The sequence below is a fragment of the Columba livia genome, chromosome 1 (assembly GCF_036013475.1).
Source record: "Columba livia isolate bColLiv1 breed racing homer chromosome 1, bColLiv1.pat.W.v2, whole genome shotgun sequence".
NCBI lineage: Eukaryota > Metazoa > Chordata > Aves > Columbiformes > Columbidae > Columba > Columba livia.
In genome coordinates this window covers 42,519,477-42,541,771 of record NC_088602.1, presented here as the reverse complement: position 1 = coordinate 42,541,771, position 22,295 = coordinate 42,519,477, and the positions used below count along the sequence as shown (strand labels likewise).

Sequence of the window (22,295 nt, the reverse complement as noted above, 5' to 3'; positions counted from 1 at the left end):
AGTTTATAATGAGAAATCTGAGTTCTTTATTTGCTCTTTTCACTTAACATCAAAGAAACACGGACATTATGGTTCATTGTGATATTCAAGGGTAAGTGAGGATTCTTTCTGTGGTGTAAAAGGTAGCACAAAATGAATAGAAAATTACCAGGTAGGTATAAAACAGATACATTCTTTAGTTTCCCCATGTCCAGCTGAGAAGGGGGAGTGATAGAGCAGCTTGGTGGGCACCTGACATACAGCATCCTGATAAAAGCTGGAAGACCACACATCCAGATAAAGTTGATAAAATCTTTCAGCAAAGTATAATTTATGTTCCCTTTTTTAGGTGACAGAGGCCATAATTTTCAATGTATTTTGTACTATAAAAAAGGTGCAGTTTAAGAAAAAAACAGTATCAATAAGATGAAAAAAATGAACAGAGCTAAAAGGAGAGATGAAAGGATAAAGAACCAGGCAGAGAAGGAAAGATAGTGTAAAGGCATGGGTGAAAGAAGCAGAGTGCACAGTGTGGTCCTAAGACTCAGCTTATTTTCTTGAATCAGTCAGTAACAGATGCTCGTGTATAAACAGTACAACTGCCCTGTGTTCACTCTCGGATATCTGTAATTAGGGTTTGAGGAACTTCTTGAGTCAAACAGTGCATCTAAACTGTGGTATTTAACACAACCTACTGTCCATGAGTTTAAAAACAAATTATTCAAGTAATATGGTTAGGACAGAACAACAACAACAACAACAACAAATCCTGCTGTCAGAAGGAATTTAGCAAGGCAATTTAGATAAGCTTTTAATATTAACCTGGATTTTTTTTTTCCTTTTAAGAAGAAGGAGTAATAGATACAGAATATTTCCTGATACTGAGAATGGGATTTATATTTTAAAGGCAAGTTCTGTTATCTCCACAAGGAACTCTTCTGGTTTTATTTGTACCTTTTGAGTATATATCACTTAAAAATTTTGCACATGCAGAAATTAGCCTTGAGTTTTGAAGATCATTTCTGATAATTTAAAGTTGGTTATCCAGATGAGTTTTGGTTTTGACGTGGCCATATGTCTAATCTTGTAATCAATGGAGATCTATAGCGTAAGTTACATAGACACCTGTGTCTGATTGTGGTGTGTTGACCTTGGTTGATCACCAGGTGCCCATGAAGCTGCTCTGTCATTCCATGTCCTCAGCAGGACAAGAGGAGAAAATAAGATGGAAACATTCATGGTTCAAGATAAAGGTAGGGGGATCACTCACCAATTACCCTCAGAGACAAACCAAACTTGACTTGGGAGAAATTAATTTAATGTAATACCAGTTAATGACAGAGTAGGATAGTTAGAAATAAAAACAACAATAAAAACACTTTCCCCCAACCCTCTCTTCTTATCAGGCTCAGCTTCTCTCTTAACTCTTCTACCTCCTCCCCCCAAGAAGCACAAGGGGACAGGAGATTGAAGTTGGGTTCAGTTCATCACATGTTGTTTCTGCTGCTCCTTCCTCTTCACACTCTTGCCCTGTGGGATATCTCCCACATGAGACAGTCCTTCACTAAATTCTGGAGCACGGATCTTTCCCACAGGTGGCAGTTCTTCACGAACTGTTCCAGTGTGGGTCCTTTCCATGTGGTGCACTTCTTCAGGAACAGTCTGGAGAATGGATTCCCCTGTGAGCCACAAACCCTGCCAGAAAACCTGGTCCAGTATGGGACCCTCTGCATGGTCTGCAGCTCCTGTCAGAAGCCTGCTCTACTACTGGCTCTTCAGAGGCTACAACTTCCTTAGGGCACATCAACCTTCTGCAGTGTGGAGCCCTCTGCAGGTTGCAGGATGGATATCTGCTCCAGATAGGACACAAGGAAATGGAATGAAGCTGCATCCGGGGAAGGTCAGAATGGACATAAGGTAAAAGTTTTTCACCAGGAGGGTGATCTGTCACTGAAACAGGCTCCCCAGTGAAGTGGTCAGAGCAGTAAGCTTGTCAGAGTTCAAGGAGTGTCTGGATGATGCTTTTAGTTATATGATTTAGTTTTAGGTAGTCCTGTGAGGAGCAGGAAGTTGGACTCAGTGCTCCTTATGAGTCCCTTTGAACTCAAGATATTCTATGATTCTATTAAACCAGAGTACTAATGCTATTACTTTATGGAGTGTACATAGGTGGAGTAACTGAAATGAACCTTGAAGGGTGAAAGAAACAAGCGTGAGATGTCTTAGGAAGAAAGTAAAAAGCAGTGTTCAGCTGCCTCCTTTCTCCTGAGATGCCTTGGAGTACCCTGCCTGACTTTCAGTATGTCGTCCAAAAGAGTGCAAGGTTTTCATTGGTCTGCATCAGGCCTATGCTGATGAATCAGATACTCCAAAATCTCTGAAACTGGCCCTTGACATCTATGTTTAGGGGATGGGTTCCCCTTTCAAATTGAATGTTTGTTTGTTTGTTTGTTTGTTTGCTTGCTTGCTTGTTTGTTTTTAAATACAACAACAAAAACCAACAAGCAAACAAATAAAATCAGGATGACAAAGGAGGCTGTACAAGAATAGTTTGGATCAGTCGGGTCTGCAAGAACTGACAGCCCACTATCAAAAAAGAGGTTGAAGATCACACTCTTCAGATGATTGATACATAATCTGAGCTTTTTGTCACTACTAATTGGGCCTGTTATTCACTTAGAGTCTACAGATACATGGTTTCATCAATTAATGTCATTGTACAAAGTTAGAATGGGCAGTTCAGCTTTTCTTTCTAACTGCTCAATGTTCAATACACTCATGGCTTGCAATGGGATGGCATATATTAGGTACACCATGTTTTCTTTCTTACCCTGAGATGCCACGTGTGTCCTTTGCCTGTTTACTCTGAAAAGTAAATTATTTCTGCTTTGAAGGAACAAGTAATGACAACGTAAAAAATTGATGTAGCTGACAGTTTGTTGGCAAGTGTGTCTGAGACTAGGGGAAAACTCAGAATCAAGAAGGAAAGGAGTTGTTCATGATCAAACCAGAGACAATGGGCAGAATAGACAATGAATGACTGTACATACTCTTCACAGGCAATAGAAATTAGTAGCAGATGCTTTATTAGTTCCCAATATTCTTTCACCCAAAGTAGTTTTTGAATTCCACATCTTGAAACATAGAGAGTATAAACACTTCAACATCCACTGGTGAATTTTGTCTCAACATCTTCCAAAACAGAGGTGGTACGGCCCTACTATTGTACATAACATTCCTCCCCTGACTATATTGTTGTTCCATAGAAATTGAGTACAATTTTTGTTTTGAAAGAAGATAAACCAAATGTGAATCCTGGAGAGACTGCATAAAGGAACTCGAACACTCTTTTTTAATCTTATTTTTATTGTATTGTCACTTTGGAAATTCCTGAAAATGTCTCTGATCCTCAAATTAGTCAATGGAATGAAAAGTGGCTATACTAATCCACAGGAGAAGGAGGGAAAACAGTCTGTGAAAAATGTCTGTTGGTACAACGTAAAACAAAAGCTTGCAATATATAAGTGGTCAATGGAATATTTTTGTTCTCTGAGACAAGATACACAACATGATTAGAGGATCTTTTTAGAATTTTATGGACAAGAATAATTTATGATATATCTCATGTCTTTCTTTGCGTACTTACAAATTCAGAAAACACAGACAGTTATAGCAGTAATAAACCCAATTAACATATCGGTGTCCTGACTGCAAAGAAAGAAATGTAGATGGCAAAGGATTCTAGATTTGAAATGCTGACTAGATGACAGGTGGAGGTAGAAGGTATATGTAGTGGCAAATTCTTCAACAGAGAATGGATAGTACACATTTCATGCTGTTCTTAAGTGAAGTGTAATAGGGTCTAAAGAACATAGTTAACAGATAAGAAAATAGAAATGAAAATGTTGCAAAACAAATAAATTACCATTGTTAAAACATAGAATGGATTAATACCTCAAGGTATGAATAGCTTTTACAGCAAAGACTATGTACTTAGTTTTGCACAGTCTGTTAGGGAGTATAGAGCAATAAGGTTTAGGTTTGTGCTGTATTACTGAATCTGAGTTGATTGAAAATGACACCGTTTTGTATTTCATGTGTATTAAAGCCAGTTGTAGTAGTGAGTGTGGGAAAGACTGAATGAAAATAAAAGGAAATACATGGCATATCTGATTCTGAATTATGGTCAACATGAAAGTCAGTGATCCCAATTAACTACAAATTAGAATTCTGAGATTGGAAATGCCAATTTAAAGTTGGCAGGCAATATTTGGTCTCAAAAAAATATTGGCATCTGGACAATTTTTCTAAGGATCTTTGGTACTGAGCAGGAAATAGTCTGTGTACTAGATTAACTTTACTGTTAACTATATTTTTGCAAAGCTCTTATAGCTTTTTCTGTATTTGGTAAACTGGTGACGAAGAGTACCACAGTTATCAGGAAGGGCACTCACTACCTGGTGTAATCCAAACCAGTTGACCTGTTCCACAGCTTGTTCCTTTTTTGTATTTGACTCAAAAAAGATGGCAGTCTTGATTGTACAGGCAGTGTTTGCTTACTTTTTTTCCTGTATTTTTTCAAGTTCATGCTTGGATATACATTAGTTCTGTAAGTCCTAAAATTTAAGAAATCATGAAATCTTCTCTATATGTACAGTAAATGTTTGCTTGCTATAAGAAGAGCTGTGGAGCACCACTACCAGTAAAAACACTCAATGTCAGCTCGTGTCCTCTACAGAGCAACAAATCATATTTAAAAGCAACAAATGTTCATCTCCTATATGAAGTAGCACAATGTGTGTGGAAAAAGTTGTGGCATGTCTATGAGCTTTCAGTCCAAGTAACATCTGTGATTCTATTCACTTGGCAGTAAAATATCATTAGAACTTGCTTAAAGAATATAAGTGATCAAGGTTTATTTCTTTTGATTGTTTGTTTCTTTAAATTTCTAAATGCACCAACAGGGTTAAGAGAATTCTGTAATCAAAGGTATATGTGAAAACGGTTGTGAAAATTGCAAGGAAACATTTTGTAATAGAAGAAACCAAAATCTGATATCATAGGACAAAAAAAAGGTCACAACAGGAATCAGTTATATGCTATATTATAAAAGAAACCAGAAATATATCGGGCTGAATTTAGTTTTAGTAAAGGTAGAGAAGTCCCTCAACCTGGAGAAAATCTTTTGGGGTCCATGAACTCATTTTAGCAATGAGTTACCTTCTATGATTTTCAAGGAAGAAAGAGTTTATTGTGTATTCTCACTGCCAGATCAGTAGTTGAAAAAAGGTGACATCATGAAACACCTGACCTTTCTTGATGAATAGGTCAACATGCCTTTAAACCAAGATTTAGAGCTGTTTAGAGCCTCCTGAGCTACAAAAGCAGCAGATCATTACAGATTAATTGATCCCTTTGATTTCTCACTTTTCATTTTCTATCTAAACACTGGTACACAATTAAGATTTGCAAAAGGTGTCACCTTTCACAATTAAGTTCCCTTCAGTTCAATTTAGCTTTTGAAGCACTTGCCAAGGAAAAAGTTTGTGTCATCAAATAGGTTAACTTTTTGGTTATATCCAGTTGAGGAAGTAGCTGATTCATTATTTCTAGTAACTGTTGATTAACATAAGGGGCTTAAAAAAACCCTCCCCTTCCTTTATCCTCTGTTGAAAAATTTGTATTGCTTGTTTAGGTGAGCTGCTACTTCTCAGAATCTTTCTGTTCACTTAAGCCTTCTTCTTTAACAGGTGATGCAAACTGGTAGGAATAAACCTTAAAATAAAATGGGTAGTGAGGACCTTATATGCATTACATATTTTTCAGGGTTTTTCACTTCACGATTGGTCTTGTCTGGTCCTGTAGACTGAATACTCATTTGCAGCTGGAATCCATTAGATGGCTTCTTTGAGTTTCCTCACCCAGAATAATCCATGAGACAAAATGCAGAAAATCACAGATTTTTGTAGAAATTTGTGAAAGAGATATAATCCTTCTGTTATTTACTTTCTATCCTCCCTTTTCTTTTTTTTTTTTTGAGTTGAGAATACATGGATAAGAAGATTATATAAAAAATGTTTGAACATAAACGATATAAATTACATCAGATAATACAGTTTAAAATATTTCAATTTATCATTGACTGGTCTGTTAGAACTTCTGTTCATTCATTTGTCCACTGGTATTGATGCAGCAACAGGTTTTGGGTTTTGGCTTTGTTTTTATCAAGTGACCAAAATGAAGACTCACAGTCGATTTTAAATGGTGGTTAATAAATCTGAAGCAATAAGGTGATGCAAAATGCTCTCAAATGGAAGTCTTCATCAGAAACCTAAATTACATCTCTGCTAGCTGTGAGAGATTGTATCTCACAGAAAATGATAATTTTGTTGTGGTTTTGCTTGTTTGTTGTTTGTTTTGTTTTTGTTTTTACTGTTTTTGTTTTTGTTTTGTGTTTTGTTTTGTTTTTTTTTTTTAATTCAAATCAAGCATTTAATAACAGTGAATCCGGTCACTTTTAAATAAGTGATCAGAACAAGTATTTGAGGAAGTGTCATGAGATTTTTAGTTTTCTGGAATTCTACAGTTATCTTGGTTGACTAAAAACATACTTGTGATACTCAGTTGAGATAATAAATAGAACACACATTAAAGTAAATGTTCCTCAGTGGTAAAATAGATAAATAAATAATGATTTGGATGTCTCTAAAGGTAGCAATGAAGTATATTTCTAAATTAATCTTTTTGTAGACATCTTTTGTTTTTATTAATTACATTAACATAAATTTGAACTGTTTGTGAATTAGGATCTTTACTTCTAAAGTTTGTTTTTGCTAGAGTTTAACACAACATGAGAAGTGATAAATCTATGGCACCTAATTAGTCATTGTCCATCATTTGTGTCAGAGTAAAGTTCATATATCTGTTCTCAAGCTGTCCTACTTGCAGGAAAATATGGTAGCTTAAAGCACTGTGAAATTATGAAGCCAATTCAAACTGTCATATTTCACTTTGTTATTGGGATGAGCTAAGAGAGCGAAAGCAATCAATTATCTCACTGGCTGATAAGCAGTAACTTGTTTATTGTTTGCATTTGGTCTGTTTTGTTGGTGGGGGTTTTTTGTTGTTGTTTTTTTTTTTGTTAATTTGTTTGAGTTTGTTTTTATTTTATCTAAATCAGATCCCTACAGAAGCCATTCATATTTTGTAAGAATTTTGAAATTATTTTCTTTTGGAAATGTTTCTTAACAAAAACATTACATTAGACAATGATTGTCTTTGTTTTTTTTAGTGAATAGTATGTTAAGCTATTAACAGTTTTATAGAAGGTTGAAGGATTGTGTAAAGTTTACAAAAAAATGACACCAGTTTCTAACTTTTTTGCAGACTTGTCCTCAGTTCTGTCTCTGACTACTTTGCTGCCATGTTTACAAGTGATGTTTGTGAAGCCAAGCAAGAAGAGATCAAAATGGAAGGCATAGACCCCAATGCACTGTGGGATCTTGTTCAGTTTGCATACACAGGTATTGTACTGCATATATTATACTTTGTATAGAGAAATATGTTGGTAGTGTTGTTTGCTGAATACCAATGGATTATATTTATTTTCTAAATATATTTTATTTTTAGTCTCAATTAAAACAGTTATTTACCATTTCTAGGGCTGAATTCAGATTGTTATCTTTTGTTTTGAAACTGTTAAATATTTCAGGCTTGGTGGGTACAAGAAGACAGTCTAGGAAACAATATATATTTCTTGGTTTTCAAATAATTAGACTTCCCTATATGCATGTGATTCAAGTTACATGAGTTCATTGAAGGAACAGCTGTATTTTTTTGAAGAATAGCCCTATGTTGCTATCTTAGTCAAATTTCAGTTTAAATAATTACATAAATATTTTAAAATTTTAAATAATAAAACGTTTGAGCTGGACTTCATCACTTTCATTTCCTGTTATAGGCTCTTAGTCTGTTGTGTAAATTTATGAATGGCTCATAATGCAGGGTTAATAACTCAGAACTTCCTTCTGAATAGTTATTATATTTTAATGTGTAATAGATTTGGCTTTTATCCATCTTAAACAAGCTGTTATGCATGATGTATCTGAAGTGCATTAATATGAAACAATACTAAAGTTACAAAACAAATTAATTAAAATAAATGCCAATAATAAGATTTACACTCTGAATTTGTCTCCCCTTGCCTATAAATCACAAAAGTATAAAATATATGCTGTTTTTTATTCTCTTTCCTAAAAGACATAGTCATATGTTTAAATTAACAAGATTTTATCTTAATGTTTCTAGTGAATATTTGAATTTAGCTTCAATTTAAATGGATAGCCCGTACCCTGCCGTTTTAATCCTCTCTAAATACACATATATTAATTTAATCACAAGTTGCTGTTTGCTTTGATATATTTAATCAAGATATTTGCTATTTATTTTATGACATAATAACTCTACTGTCTTAACAGGAAACAGAAACTGCAAATAAACATAATTAAAGTTAAAAAGTGTAATTCCAATGTTTTCTAGTTTACCCCATATGAATTTGAATCTGTAATGTTCTTTCTTTTAAACTGTCATATGAAGCCCAAACTACCTTAAAAATGGTAACATTATGTGACATCATAATGTCACCTTGAAGAATTAGAAACTTAAGATGACAACAAAGGGCTCTAATTTCTGTTACCCGCAGTGATAATCCATCATTATCCTTTTAGTTCTAACACAATTTGGAGACCAATAAAGCTTAAAAAATGTCTTATTAAATTTATACTTGGAAAAGAAATTTCACAAATACTTGCTGAAGAGGAAACAAAAGTACATTTAGCATGCTAAAGAGAACACATATTGGATGCGATGAACCATTCTGTTTGGATTACTTTGTCTTGTATTTCTGTTCCATAAGGGTCTTTGTCCTGACTTTTTTGATTTACCCAGATTTATTCTCACCTTGTGTCCTTATCTCTTGAAATTCATGTTACATTGTTTCTTTCTCTATTCCTTTTCTTCATATCAGATGTCTTACAAAACTCCTAAATTTCCTAGCTACAGTTATGATAGTAAATATCCTGTTTCCATCCTTGTGCAGAGGGCAAGAGCATTTAACGCTGCTATGGACAATTCAGTGATAACTCACAGGTCACCAGAGAATTCTTAGAACATGGTCCCAAGCTTGTTCAGTTTATTGAAATTAAACATTACTTACTCCTTGGTTAATCATTCTGTTTTCCCATGTTCTTTGCCAGATCAAAACCTGTCCCTTTAGACCTTTTTGTTTTTTTCCTATCTTTTCAACCGTCTCTCATGATTTATCTATCTTCATAATTTCTTATATCTTTTCTTGCCCCCTGATTCCTTATTTACCACCAGTCTAGTTCATGCCCCCTTTTCCTTTGAGTCAGTTCACTTTCTTCAGTAGAACACTGAAAAGTAAAGGAAACAGGCACTATTCTGATACCCGACCATGTAGCAACCAGCAGAAATTCCTGTTCAGCCTTTTATTCTGTAAGCTGTAGCATAGATAGTCTAGACAGAATATCTGGAGAATCTGTCCGCCAAATTCCATTTACTGACCTCAGAATATATGAAAAAGTTTTCAGCAACTCATGTCTGTGCCTTGTTTAGCTCTTTATTCTTTTACCCCAGGAAGAGCAAAACATTCTGACGATGGACAGTTATTCACTCTTCCATTTTCTTTCTCCTGCCACTGCCTTCTAGTTCAAGGAGATTAAAATAAATACAAAAATTCACATATAGTTGCTGCTGTTAGAGATAAATTTTCCCTGGAGACAAGTGAACATTTCAGGAAAATACAGTTGAACATGGGCTTGTTTGCAAAAATTTAGAAGTTAAGAGTATTATACTGCAGATTTTTTTAGATGTGATTTTAAAAAGGAAACAATTTCCACTTTATATTACCTCTAATTCAGTCAGGTTTAGAATTTTTGGAATCTAGTGAAATTGTTAATTTTTTTACTATGAATCATACATGTTAAGTAATAGTTCAAAAATGTAAAATATGCATAATTATGAAAAGTATTACTATAGATAAATGTATCCTTTACGAATACCAGACCCTTCTGTTGCAGCAATAAGATCAAATACTGTTGCAAAACATCAGAATTGAAGTTGAGACATAGGGAAATTTTGTACATGAGAGACCTGAATAAAAATAGGTATATTTATCTGAAAAGAGAGTTGTTAACATCTCCAATATCTATTGGTACAAAAAAAAAAAAAAAAAAAGGAATAATATTGGTTTGGTAACTAGTTACACATTGCTTTGTGGATCTTCAGTCTTTCCTTTTAGCTCCTGTTAGTTGAAATAGTTCTTATCTGTCTTTCCAGAAATATCCTTATGCTTCCAAAAGGACATGATTTTCTGGACAGAATTTCTGAAGTCTCTCTTCAGTGCCAGATATTCTGTCTAGACTGTCTGTGCTCCGGATTACAGATTAAAAGGAAATGCTTTTGGACTTTTTTCTTTTTATTTGTTTGTTTGTTTTGTTTTGTTAAAGAAAGTCACAGTAATTAATTATATTATGAAAGGCTTTATACAAAGGTAAATTGTTCTAAATAATTGGAAAGGTAGAATTACAAGGTGACCAGTAAAGCATTAGTTCTTGTACAGATGTCCATCAAAGAGTAGTAACAGAAAGACAGAAAATTAGACTACCAGAAATACTGATTTAAAGATAGTAAAAAGTGCTAAAGTTTTGTGAAGAGGCAGCATGACAAATTATAAAGTTGATGTGATAGATGTACCCATAAAACACAATTTGATTAAAGCTGAAAAAAATGAGATGTGTAAAAATATGTGCTATAAACTCTATGTTAGATGAACTTTGGGGTTCTTTTGGAAGTGGTTTTTGTTTTGTATATAAGTATTATAACTGAATGACTTAAATTTGTGAATCAATTAATAAAATAGTGGCTGCATATTGTTTTATCTGAAGTAAGTTTTGTAATTACATAAGCTAAATTAGAATGTAATTGCAAGTTGTGTTATTCAAATGATATATATATGATGTAGATTTATGAGTGAATACAGCATCAAAATCATGTGCTTCTTGTAGTTTGCATAGATTCACATGGGTAAACCACAAAGGTTTTCCCACTGTTTTTATGTGAAAGATATATTTGACCAGTAAAAAATACACAATTTCAACACAAGGTAGGGGTTTAATCTCTCCACATGTTGCTGCATTTGGCTGGGTTATTTGAATAAACAAAGGATGATTCATCTGTGAGATAACAGAACTATAACTTAAAAGGAAACAAATCTTCCTCTTTTGCATGTCAGTTAAATGTTTCATGTGAGTCAGCTGAGAAACTCTGAAGCCAACACTTTTATGCAATGGCTGAAGTATGTTTCATTTTTCAAGCAGCAAGACTGCTGATGGCAGAAAATCTAGGATTGAGATCCTAGTGCCCTGGGATACATGGATATGTATTCTTTGAACTTTTAGAATTCAAGATAAGCAGTAATACAGAGGAGTATTTCTTTACCTCACTTTCTTAGGTAGTGCTTATTTCTTGATCTTAAAACTTGAGATTTCACTGTTTTCAATTATGCTTAAATGTTTTAGCTAGGACTGGAACTACAGATTGAGCTTCTGGCATTTTGCTGCAATTGGTGACTCTGGGAGCCTTCCTTTGAAGTTACAACAGAGCTGTGAAGCTACTGTAGATTTCCTCAGACTGCATCTGTCTGTCTAATTAGTATGCATTCCCAACAGCGATCAGAAGAACAGGCTTGTGCTTTCATACCATTAATGAAACTGAAAATGCAAAAATCAGTTAACTAATAGAAAACAAAACGTCCTTGATTTATTTATGCACATCTGAAAAAATGAGTATGGATCCTACATGGAAGAGGTTCAAGCCTCACTGCATAGATTTTAATTAGATTTTCTTTGGTGGTTTCCTTAATTAAAGGACTGTCAAGTGTCTTCTCTGTCAGTATTCTATCTAATAACACACAGGGCAGACAGCAGGGATATAGCAAGAAAGAATCTGCCTTTGAGCACAAGGACCCTTGGGTTCCTTCAGAACAGAAGCTTTATTAATTAAATATCCCAGGGAGGTTTGTTCTTTTATTTTGGTTTGGGGATTTTTGTTGTGTTTTTTTTTGTGTGTGTGTGTGTTTTGTTTTCTTTTATTGCTGAAACTCAGTTGTCTATACAAATAAACAGTGAGAATGGTACTTAACAGTTTTTGCCTGTGCCAATTTATGCTGTTCATGTAGTCCATGGGTTGTCATAGCCACAGGATTGTTCTTCAACATGCAGTTTGAACGTAACTACCGCAATTCAGAGGACAACAATTTGGTGTACAACTGAGGTAATTTCATTACAGTTAGCTTCAGTGATAGAGAGAAGTCCCAGACAAGCTTAACTTAATAGATATAATGTAAGGCTGTATGTATATTATTAAAGGCATCTTCTCAAACAGTCCTTGGCTTTTAGGTGATGGTAGCTTGTTTACAGTATGTCAGGCAACTCCGGTCTAGGAGATACTCATCACATTGAGAACTGGAATGACCCCTGATACCTTGTGTATTGTGAAGGTCTTTGCCTCTACCTCTGTGACATGCTGAGTAAATCCAAGAGTTGTTCATTCTGTGGAATCATATTAGAGACCTCAAGGGAACACGGACCACCTCTAACACTTTTTGCAGGAGACTGTTACCTGCTGCTGTCCCACCATATTTGTTCTGCCATGTACTTGATGATTGACTTTGCACTTTCACATTTCAATTCACTTCAGATGGGAGGTCAGTTGTTCCAGGAAATCCAGAATGGGTAATAAAAGGACACTTCCAAGATCGTAACATACCTCTGTTCCAATTAACTTTCTTACTAGTGTTGGAGGCATTGACAAGATTAATGTTTTCCTGTAGTGTTCCTCAATAAGTTCTTATTTATGCATCCACAAAGCCTTAGCACAACATCAAGGATTCAACTATACTGTCCATATGTGCAATACTAGCTTCTTACTGTAACTGTAGAACTAGATTGTCATCCTTCTCCACCTGTGGATGTCAGTTTGCTTGGAGTCTAATGCCTTCCTACACTGAATGACTTTCTGATAGTGAAACAAACGATGGGCTTTCATGTAATTCTGGTCTGTGGGAAAGATTTTCATAGACCCATTTAGCTTAAAGAACTGCAGAGACTGCCTTTTTTTTTTTTTTGAGCAATCCCTGCTCTGACAATCTTGTGTCCAGCTGGAGCAGGTGTTTTCCAGTCCTGTCACTGATACACTAAGTCCTGATACAACATGGGCTACCTCTTTAATGTGCATTTCTGGAGTTCCTGCAGTGGAGAAGTGACTGTATGCATTCTTCTGAGCTCAGCTGCCTAGCTATGTAACCACAGTTCCAAAAGAAAGCAAACAAAAACTTCAGGAAAATCACAATAGAGTTTGTGAAAGAGGTCCTCTCCTTTCATACATATCTCTGCTCCTGTCACTGCGTTGTAAAATGTACCTTCATTCCCTTTCTGTTCTGTGCTCATGACAAAATGACTGTGCTGAAATGTACCCACAGAACAGGAGGCAATTGTAGTATTCACTTCTCCCAGCAGTGGAATCCAGCCCATAGCAAAGATTTCATTAGGCTGTAAGGTGGACTCATAAACAAAAATCTTTTGCTGGCAACAAATGCCTCCATCTCTGTAAACTTTTGTTATTTGTGTGTCGATATGAGCTGTCCAATCATTGCCTGAAAAGTTGTGAAGATTATTTTGGCAGAGATGAGTAAGTATTCCTGCTTCTGACATAGCTTGAGATGTGGAGAATAAAATACTGCTTCATCAAACCTGAAATGTACCTGCAGTTCGGTACAGGTCTTTTAGAATGGGATTTCTCTGCAGTCCTCAGTATGGGGTTTGGTTTTGTTTACAAGTTGAATTTCTATAGTGGTTTTCAATCCATGCAGCATGGTGGGCAGGACGTACAGTCTAGAAGCAAACCCAAGTATTGAAGTCCATCGACTAAAAAGAATAAAGGGAAACTAAGGTCTTACATCCGAAATGAGCTTTGGGAATGATTCATGTCATCTCCCACCCTATTTGGCGAAGGAGTGTAAGATTTGCACTGTTGGACATTTAGTTAGTAAATCCTCTTTATATTTGTGTATTTTTGAGGTAACCTTTATTGTGGGATTTTTTTCTTTGTTTTAGCCTGTGAGTTTTTATTCCTCTATTTATATATAAAACTAAGCTTAAAATTTTCAAATAAGACTATACTAGTTGAATCTTTGGTGATGTAATTATTAATATATCGATCATCTATGCAAGTGCAAACTAGCAGTGTTTAGCAAATAATATCAACAATGAAATCCATATTTTAACATTTTCTCCATAGCCATTGGAAAATGTATCTTCAGGTATGTTTCAGAGCACTAACATGTCTTTCTTCACAGTTTTAAAAGAGGTTTTATGAAGATTAGACTCACAGCTAAAATTACGTAATGTTTTTACTCCTGTTATTTGTATGTATATATTGCATGTGATTAAGTTCAAATATCTAAGGTGAACTAAGGCACATGGATGGCAGTTACTTCATAAGGAGAAAGTAGTGTCTTAATGTCTCCCTCTAAAAAGCTGATATTTGTGCCAGCAGATGAATTTTCTTTACAAAATGACATTTCAATTATACAACAGAGGTGTTTTGTTTGATTGTTTGGTTCATGTTTTTTCAGATGAAAAGGTACCACGTCATGTCATATTTTGACTAATATACTTTTCTGATCTCTAGCCAGACATTTGCAAGAAGGTTCCTGCTCAGGGGGTATTTTAATTTGTTAATAGGAATTTCTTATCACTCTACTATATTATAATTTTCCATGCCATTGAAGTACAGTGAACTTTGGCAGTACTCAAAAATGACCATGCGATTATGCCAGTTTAAGCAGTTAATTCAAAAAAACATGTAGGAATAACAGGGTGTAAATAATTGTACATTTTTTTTTAAGTGAAGCTGTTTAATTTATAGGAACTCTCATATTATTGTGATTGAGGAATTTTCTTTCATTTTCGGCAAACTACGTATTTTTATGGCTGCAGAATAATTTATGAAATTATTTTTACACATAATACTAAAATACAAAATTCACATACAAATTATTTGAACTTGGAAATTCTTATAATTTTAAAGTCATGTTTTGTAGTGAGTGAAGAGTTTAAAAAATTGGACCATAACTGACAATGTAATTGAGTATCTAATCATAGTCAAAAGTTATATATCTGAATCAAGAGAATGCTTTCCTGGCATTAACTTTAAATGTTTTTTAGAGATAATTTCATAGAAATGTAAATTAAAATTTATTAAAAAAAAAAAAATCACATTAATTCTCCTGTGTGAAGAGGAGACAAAATAAGTTGTCCTTTTCAAGAGTTGAATTTTACCCAGAAGGATTAGAAAAAGAGGTGTTGTATGAACAGAAAATCTATCTGTTCAGATAACATGGTCCAGTATAGTTTGGAATTGAGGGGGACTGAAGTTGTTCAGGACAGGCAAAATTTTCTGTTAAGAATTTTTTTTTCCACTGGGGAAAAAATAATTTTCATAGTCAAATCATATGGTATAACTAATTTTTTATTTATGGTGGCTGATGCCAAAATTGCTGCCAAAGTAATTAAGTGATTAATCATCACCCTCAAGTAAACATATCTTTGGGTCATACATGCTTTTGGTGTTAATTTGTATTTGATTTAGCTTTTGGCTGCTAGTATGTAAGTTGAGTAGTCTGGTAAGAGGGAGTGGGCAGATCCTAAGTTTTTTTCCCATTTAAATTGCACTATCAGTTTGTGTAGGAGACTACTTACTCCCTTTTGTGGTAGTATTTATTTGTTTATTTGAATTTCTACAGAAAAAAATGAGCTGTCTTTCTAAATTCTTACTGATGCTAAATGCCAAACTGTAAGGAAATAAACACAGTCAGCCATGGAGTGCCTGTCTTCCTCATTTGCAGCCAATGGTCTGCAGCAAATAATTAACACAAAATAAAGAAGAGTTTGATCAGGAGAAACCTCTGCAAAGTGAATATACTGTCTGTCATGTTTTCTTTTCTGAAAACAACTTCACCTTTATGAAAAGTATTGGAGATGATACAATACAGACTTTACCTTTTAAGGCACAGGTCAAAATCAAAACCTTAACATTCACTTCAGAAGTCAGCTGGAGACTAAAAGATGTGCTACTACAGAAAAAAGAGCAAAAAACAAACACAAACAAACAAATAAACCCACAAAAAACAAAACAAAACAAAACAACATCAACAACAAACACAAACAAACAAAAAAACCAAACAAACAAACAAAAAAAAACACAAAAAACCTCAACCTTCTATTGTGGTTTTCATTGGCTGCTATTCATAGATGGACATAAGAGGTGATTACTACACATTACATCATTTCTAGGAGTTGACAGTAACAGAGAGAGGGATCATCGGAATTGGACCCAAATTGTGTTTAAAGGGTGTAAAGTGTTTCAAGACACTTAATCACCTGATACCTTATGATTCTGATGATTCCAATGCTGTATGTTTGGGAGCAGATGAACTGAATTCATATCAGCAAATATAAATATCAACATTGTCACAGTAAGTCAAATGAAGGTGCTCTTTTCAGAGTTAAAAGCAAGAAATAGCGACTCTTAGGGAGTGATTCATCTCATTCTACAGTAGTTGACTAAACCAGGGCTGATGAAAGCTGCTCTAATGCCTCATGTTTCTCTCAATAGACTGTAAAAAGATATCTCAGATGATTAGCTCAGATGGCTGCCTGGCAGATACCTAAGATTTGGTAAGATTAATGATAAGCAATGCCAAAAAGGTCTGTAATAACGATAATAAGCATAGCACCTTTTTATAGGCTTTTTCTAGTCTTCACTGGAATTTTCTTCTCTTTCCAAAAGGCAACTTTTTCTTGTAACCATAACTGTAAGAGACTTATCTACTATGCAAAATCTGAATAAATATTATCTTGATACCATTTACTGCCTTTCTTTTTAAAAATGGAGACCTCATAGACAAAGTGCATTCACATGACTGGTTAGCCTATGGAAATAATTCAAAAACTCTTCAAAACTGCAACACAGCTGATCAAGACACAGGAAACATAAAGGATGAAATGATAAACACTTGATTCAAAGGAATTACTACTAGCTGTTATTTCTATTTCCTTGACACTTCCCATGACTTCTTGTGCAATCTTACAGCTCTCTTAAGAATGTTGAAGAGGCTTGCTATGGATGCATAAATGTGTAATTACAAGAGAGAAAAAAATACTGTGAACATGAGGTAAAATTATATTACCATGTGTTACAGATCTGGGTTAAAATTTATTGCTTATGCACAGAGCAAGTGAGCACTACCTACTGAATGGTCCCACCATATTTGTATTGATACCTATTAGTTAACAGCTGTGGGAGACTGATTCCTGTGACACACACTGACCTTATTAACATCATGCATTTTTATATATTATCTCTGCTTCACTTTTGGTAATGAGGTAATAAAATTTATGTATTCATTCTAAGAATTCATCCTCAATATAAGCATTTCAATTTCTGCATAAGCAATACACAGCAATACACATAAAATTTGTCACAAATAGAACTATAATTTAGAATAACAATTAGCATCTATTAAAGTTCTTCTTGTTTTTTTTTTTTTTTTCCCATCCTAATTAATGTAACACAAAATGAGATTTTAAGCTTTGGTTAATTTATTTTGCTCACATTGAAGTACTTGTGCAAGCTCCTTATTGCATAAAAATGTGAAGGGGAGGTGAATTGAAGAAGCAGTAATAAAATTTCCCTTTGAATACCCTAATAAACATTTTTAATAGATGTATGGATCTTCTAATTGTCTATGTGAAACTGGCTGAAGAGTTAACATTGTATAAACTGAGCCTCTTAGCAGCTTTTTTTTGGAAACTTTTACCATGGTAAACACTTGATATCCCAGAGAACTTGCATAAAAATGTCACAGTGCTCTTCTGAAAAAGTGAATACAGCCCTTGTGACCAAACTCGTGAAGGAGTCTTGATGTTTAAAAATGAAGATAACTAAGACTTGGAAAGCACTGAGGTGGATTAGATACTTATCTACTATTGAAGCTTATGCTTTGTAAAAACAGGATCCTGGAGAGCCTATCTTACTTCTTATAATGTTTGTACAGAAAAAAAAAAAAAAAAAAAGGAGGATTAGACAGTACTGAAAGAAAAATTCACAGTAAATTCCTCTATAGCTCAAGTTGAGTGCAATTTTCTAGCTCTTATCCTAGATATATTAAGTAGTAAATTGGTGTTTCTGAATAAGTCAAGCTATAATGTATTCATATCCCCAGGTGTCTCAGAAACCATTGTATGTTTGCTCCCTTGATTAATATGTAAGGCAGAAACTTCACTCTCTTCCATAAAAATGTGAAGGATCTTCTTCAAAATGGTCATGTTGGTTACATAAAGAAACATATAATTTATAAAGCAGATAGCAATTTTTATTGCATTAAACTTATTATAATGCTACTAGTACCCAGGTTTTCCTCACAGATAACAGAAAAAATCTTCTATTTGAAAATAAATAGATTGATGTGGCTTTAACTCTTTCCTTTGTGTTCTTCTCCTAAGGCTACATTTAGTGATAAAAGACCAAACTGTGACATTATTACCTTTCTTCATAAAGGGCGGTTATTCTTTCAAAACTTCTGTCATTCTGCGAATGTTATCTCGATAACTTTGCATGGCCAGAAACTTCTCTGAGCTTGTTGTTGAAAAAATAAACAGCATATAAGAAAAACAGGTGGTTTGTTTGTTTGTTTGTTTGTTTTCTAATTTTGTTTCCGTCAACACATTTCTTGGTCAATCTGCTTTTCATGGCTTTTTTGCATATTTTCATTTTTCTTCCTATTGGTACCGGGACAATCAGTTCAAACCTGAAAACAACTGGGTTTTGATAGCTTCCACATGACACAGTGGAACTACCTTCTAGATAATAGTGTGTTGAGCCAGTGGTTACCTGCAAGCGTGCAGCAAATGTGGGAGTGTCATTGATAAATGGGTAGTGAGGTGGACTGGGAACTGGCTGAAGGAAAGAAGCCAGAGAGTCGTGGTCAATGGGATGGAGTCCAGTTGGAGGCCTGTATCTAGTGGAGTGCCTCAGGGGTCAGTACTGGGGCCGTTATTTATCAATATATATGATTTGGATGAGGAAATAGAGTGTACTATCAGCAAGTTTGCTGATGACACCAAGCTGGGAGGAGTCGCTGACACACCAGAAGGCTGTGCTGCCATCCAGTGAGATCTGGACAGGCTGGAGAGTTGGGCGGGAAAAAATTTAATGAAATGTAACAAGGGCAAGTGTAGAGTCTTGCATCTGGATAGGAATAACCCCAGGTTCCAGTACAAATTGGGGAATGACCTATTAGAGGGCAGCATAGGGGAAAGGGACCTGGGGGTCCTGGTGGACAGCAGGGTGACCGTGAGCCAGCACTGTGCCCTTGTGGCCAGGAAGGCCAATGGCATCCTGGGGTGTATTAGAAGGGGAGTGGTTAACAGGTCAAGAGAGGTTCTCCTCCCCCTCTGCTCTGCCCTGGTGAGACCACACCTGAAATACTGTGTCCAGTTCTGGGCTCCTCAGTTCAAAAAGGACAGGGAACTGCTGGAGGGGGTTGAGTGCAGAGCCACAAAGATGATGAAGGGAGTGGAGCATCTCCCTTATGAGGAAAGGCTGAGGGAGCTGAGTCTCTTTAGCTTGGAGAAGAGCAGACTGAGGGGTGACCTTATTAATGTTTACAAATATATAAGGGGCGAGTATCACGAGGATGGAGCCAGGTGACAATCTTCTCTCTTCTCGGTGACAATCAACGGTAGAACAAGGGGTAATGGGTTCAAACTGGAACACAAGAGGTTCCACTTAAATTTGAGAAGAAACTTCTCAGTGAGGATATCAGAACACTGGAACAGGCTGCCCAGGGGGGTTGTGGAGTGTCCTACTCTGGAGACATTCAAAACCTGCCTGGATGTCTTCCTGTGTAACCTCATCTGGCTGTTCTTGCTCTGGCAGGGGAATTGGACTAGCTGATCTTTTGAGGTCCCTTCCAGTCCCTAACATTCTCTGATTCTGTGATTCTGTGAAATACATAGGTCAGCCAAGAATCAGCTGCTAAGTGTGCTTTCTGCCCACATTGCATAAACACATAGTGAAAAGAAATAGTGAGAAAATGTCAGATAGCATAAAGAGAAACTCATGTGACATTAACAGATGTATAAAAATGACCAGAGGAAAACCATTACATTACGCTGTGTTATTGACCTGATGCTCTAACCTTTCCAAAAAGGTGTATTATAACTAAATATAGTAAAGTGTAACTTCCCAGTTTCCATCTTATATTAAAAGCTCCAGATACAGTGGAAGAAGGAGAAAAGGTCAGGTCTTCAGTGGTATGGTTATTGTATTTTGAGCTTGGTATTGCAGTATTAATATAAAGCAGCTTTTCTTTTCAATGGCATTCTTTGTGAAGTAGAGGATTTTAGAACTGCTCAATACCATGTGATAGAACTATTAAGATTAGTAGATTTCTCTTTATGTGTCAACAGATACAAAATTTGTGTGAGGAAAAGAGTGAGTTTATTTAGCAGTTGAACTATACTTGTAGTTTGAAATTATCTTACCAAGCACAGCAAAATAAAATCAGAAGTGGTAGTTTCTTACAATTTATATTATGCTTGCACATTTTAATTTCCTATGCTTTTTTTATGGTTCTCCAAGTGTGATCTCTGTGATCTCTAATTTATAGTTTCTGAAGTTATTAATGTAAGAGAATTTGAAGAGATAATTATGTAAAAAAAACATTGTTTAAAAATGACAGGTCAAGGGGCGATCATGATGACAAGAATGACACTTATTCCTCACTAAAAGAAATTATTTTAAAGATTATTTTGTCTGTTTCACCTTCAGTTTATTAAAGTGTATCAGCCTGCAAGATAAAGATAAAAAATTGTGAAATTACAAAATTAAATATAAGTATTAACTAATGGAATATAAATATTTTGCATCCATATATGGCTTTTTAGCTAATATAAAGTCTTTTTGAATAACTGTATGCTATTGGGGTCTTGCCATATGTTACTCAGATAAAATGAATCCCAAAGTCATATTACAAATAAGCAATACAAAGTTTGAAGGTCTTAAGCATAATTTAAAGATAGTTGCATGGTTTTAGTCATACTGCATTAGCCAGTTATTTGATTATTTGCAGGGAGATAAATGTCTGTGTTTTGCTCCATACCAATGTAGATAATGCAAATTTTGTCACCAATTTCAAGGAAAAAAAAAGTCACAGTCAGGTTGATAGGCAGATACCCAGATTTTAGTCTCATTGTAGAAACAAAACCATTTTTCCTGAGGCTTGTCCTCTTTTCCACGCCTTACAGTCTTCATTTGTATCCCTATTACATACTTGAATTAACAGCAGTTTAAAAAGTAATGTTTCTAATACTGTAATGTTCAGGACACTGAGGAGTCCAGTCAAAGAATCCCAGAATCCCAAAATTCCAGAATCCCAAAATTCCAGAATCCCAAAATGGTTAGGGTTGGAAGGGACCTTTGGAGATCATGTTGTCCAATCCACATGCTAAAGCAAGTACACCTAGAGTGTATGTGCACAGTAATGTGTCCAGGCAGGTCTTGGATGTCTCCAGAGAAGGAGACTCCACAAGCCTCTCTGGGCAGCCTGTTCCCGTGCTCTAGAACCCTTAAAGTAAAGATGTTTTTCCTCATATTCAGATGGAACCTCCTGTGCTTCAGTCTACGCCCATTGCCCCTCATCTTGTCGTTGGACACCAATGAAAGGAATCTGGTCCCATCCTCTTGGCATCTAACCTTGAGATATTTATAAACAATGATGAGATCCCCTCTCAGCCTTCTCTTCTCCAGGCTGAATAAAACCGGCTATCCCAGTCTCTCCTCATAAGAAAGGTGTCCTAGGCCTCTAATCATCTTTGTAACCCAACGCTGGACTCCGTCCAGTAATTCCTTATCTGCCTTTTACTGTGGACCCCAGAACTGGACGCAGTACTCCAGATGTGGCCTCACCAGGGCAGAGTAGAGGAGGACAATAACCTCCCTCAACCTGCTGGTCACACTCTTCTTAATGCACCCCAGGATCCCCTCGGCCTTCTTGGCCACAAGGGCACATTGCTGACTCATGATCAACCTGTTGTTGACCAGAACTCCCAAGTCCTTCTCTGCAAAGCTGCTTTCCACCAGGTCCGCCCCTAACCTGTACTGGTGCATGGGGT

At 35.6% G+C, this 22,295-nt stretch overlaps 1 protein-coding gene across 1 annotated transcript in view; it reads left to right on the top strand.

Annotated features, from left to right (window-relative positions):
* The window catches only part of KLHL1 (kelch like family member 1), a 215,519-nt gene that overhangs the window by 67,107 nt on the left and 126,117 nt on the right, over positions 1-22,295 (top strand). Inside the window, exon 3 of the mRNA XM_005501782.3 lies at positions 7,366-7,502. Coding sequence (XP_005501839.2) covers positions 7,366-7,502 — 137 coding nt within the window. The remainder of the gene's footprint in view (positions 1-7,365; positions 7,503-22,295) is intronic.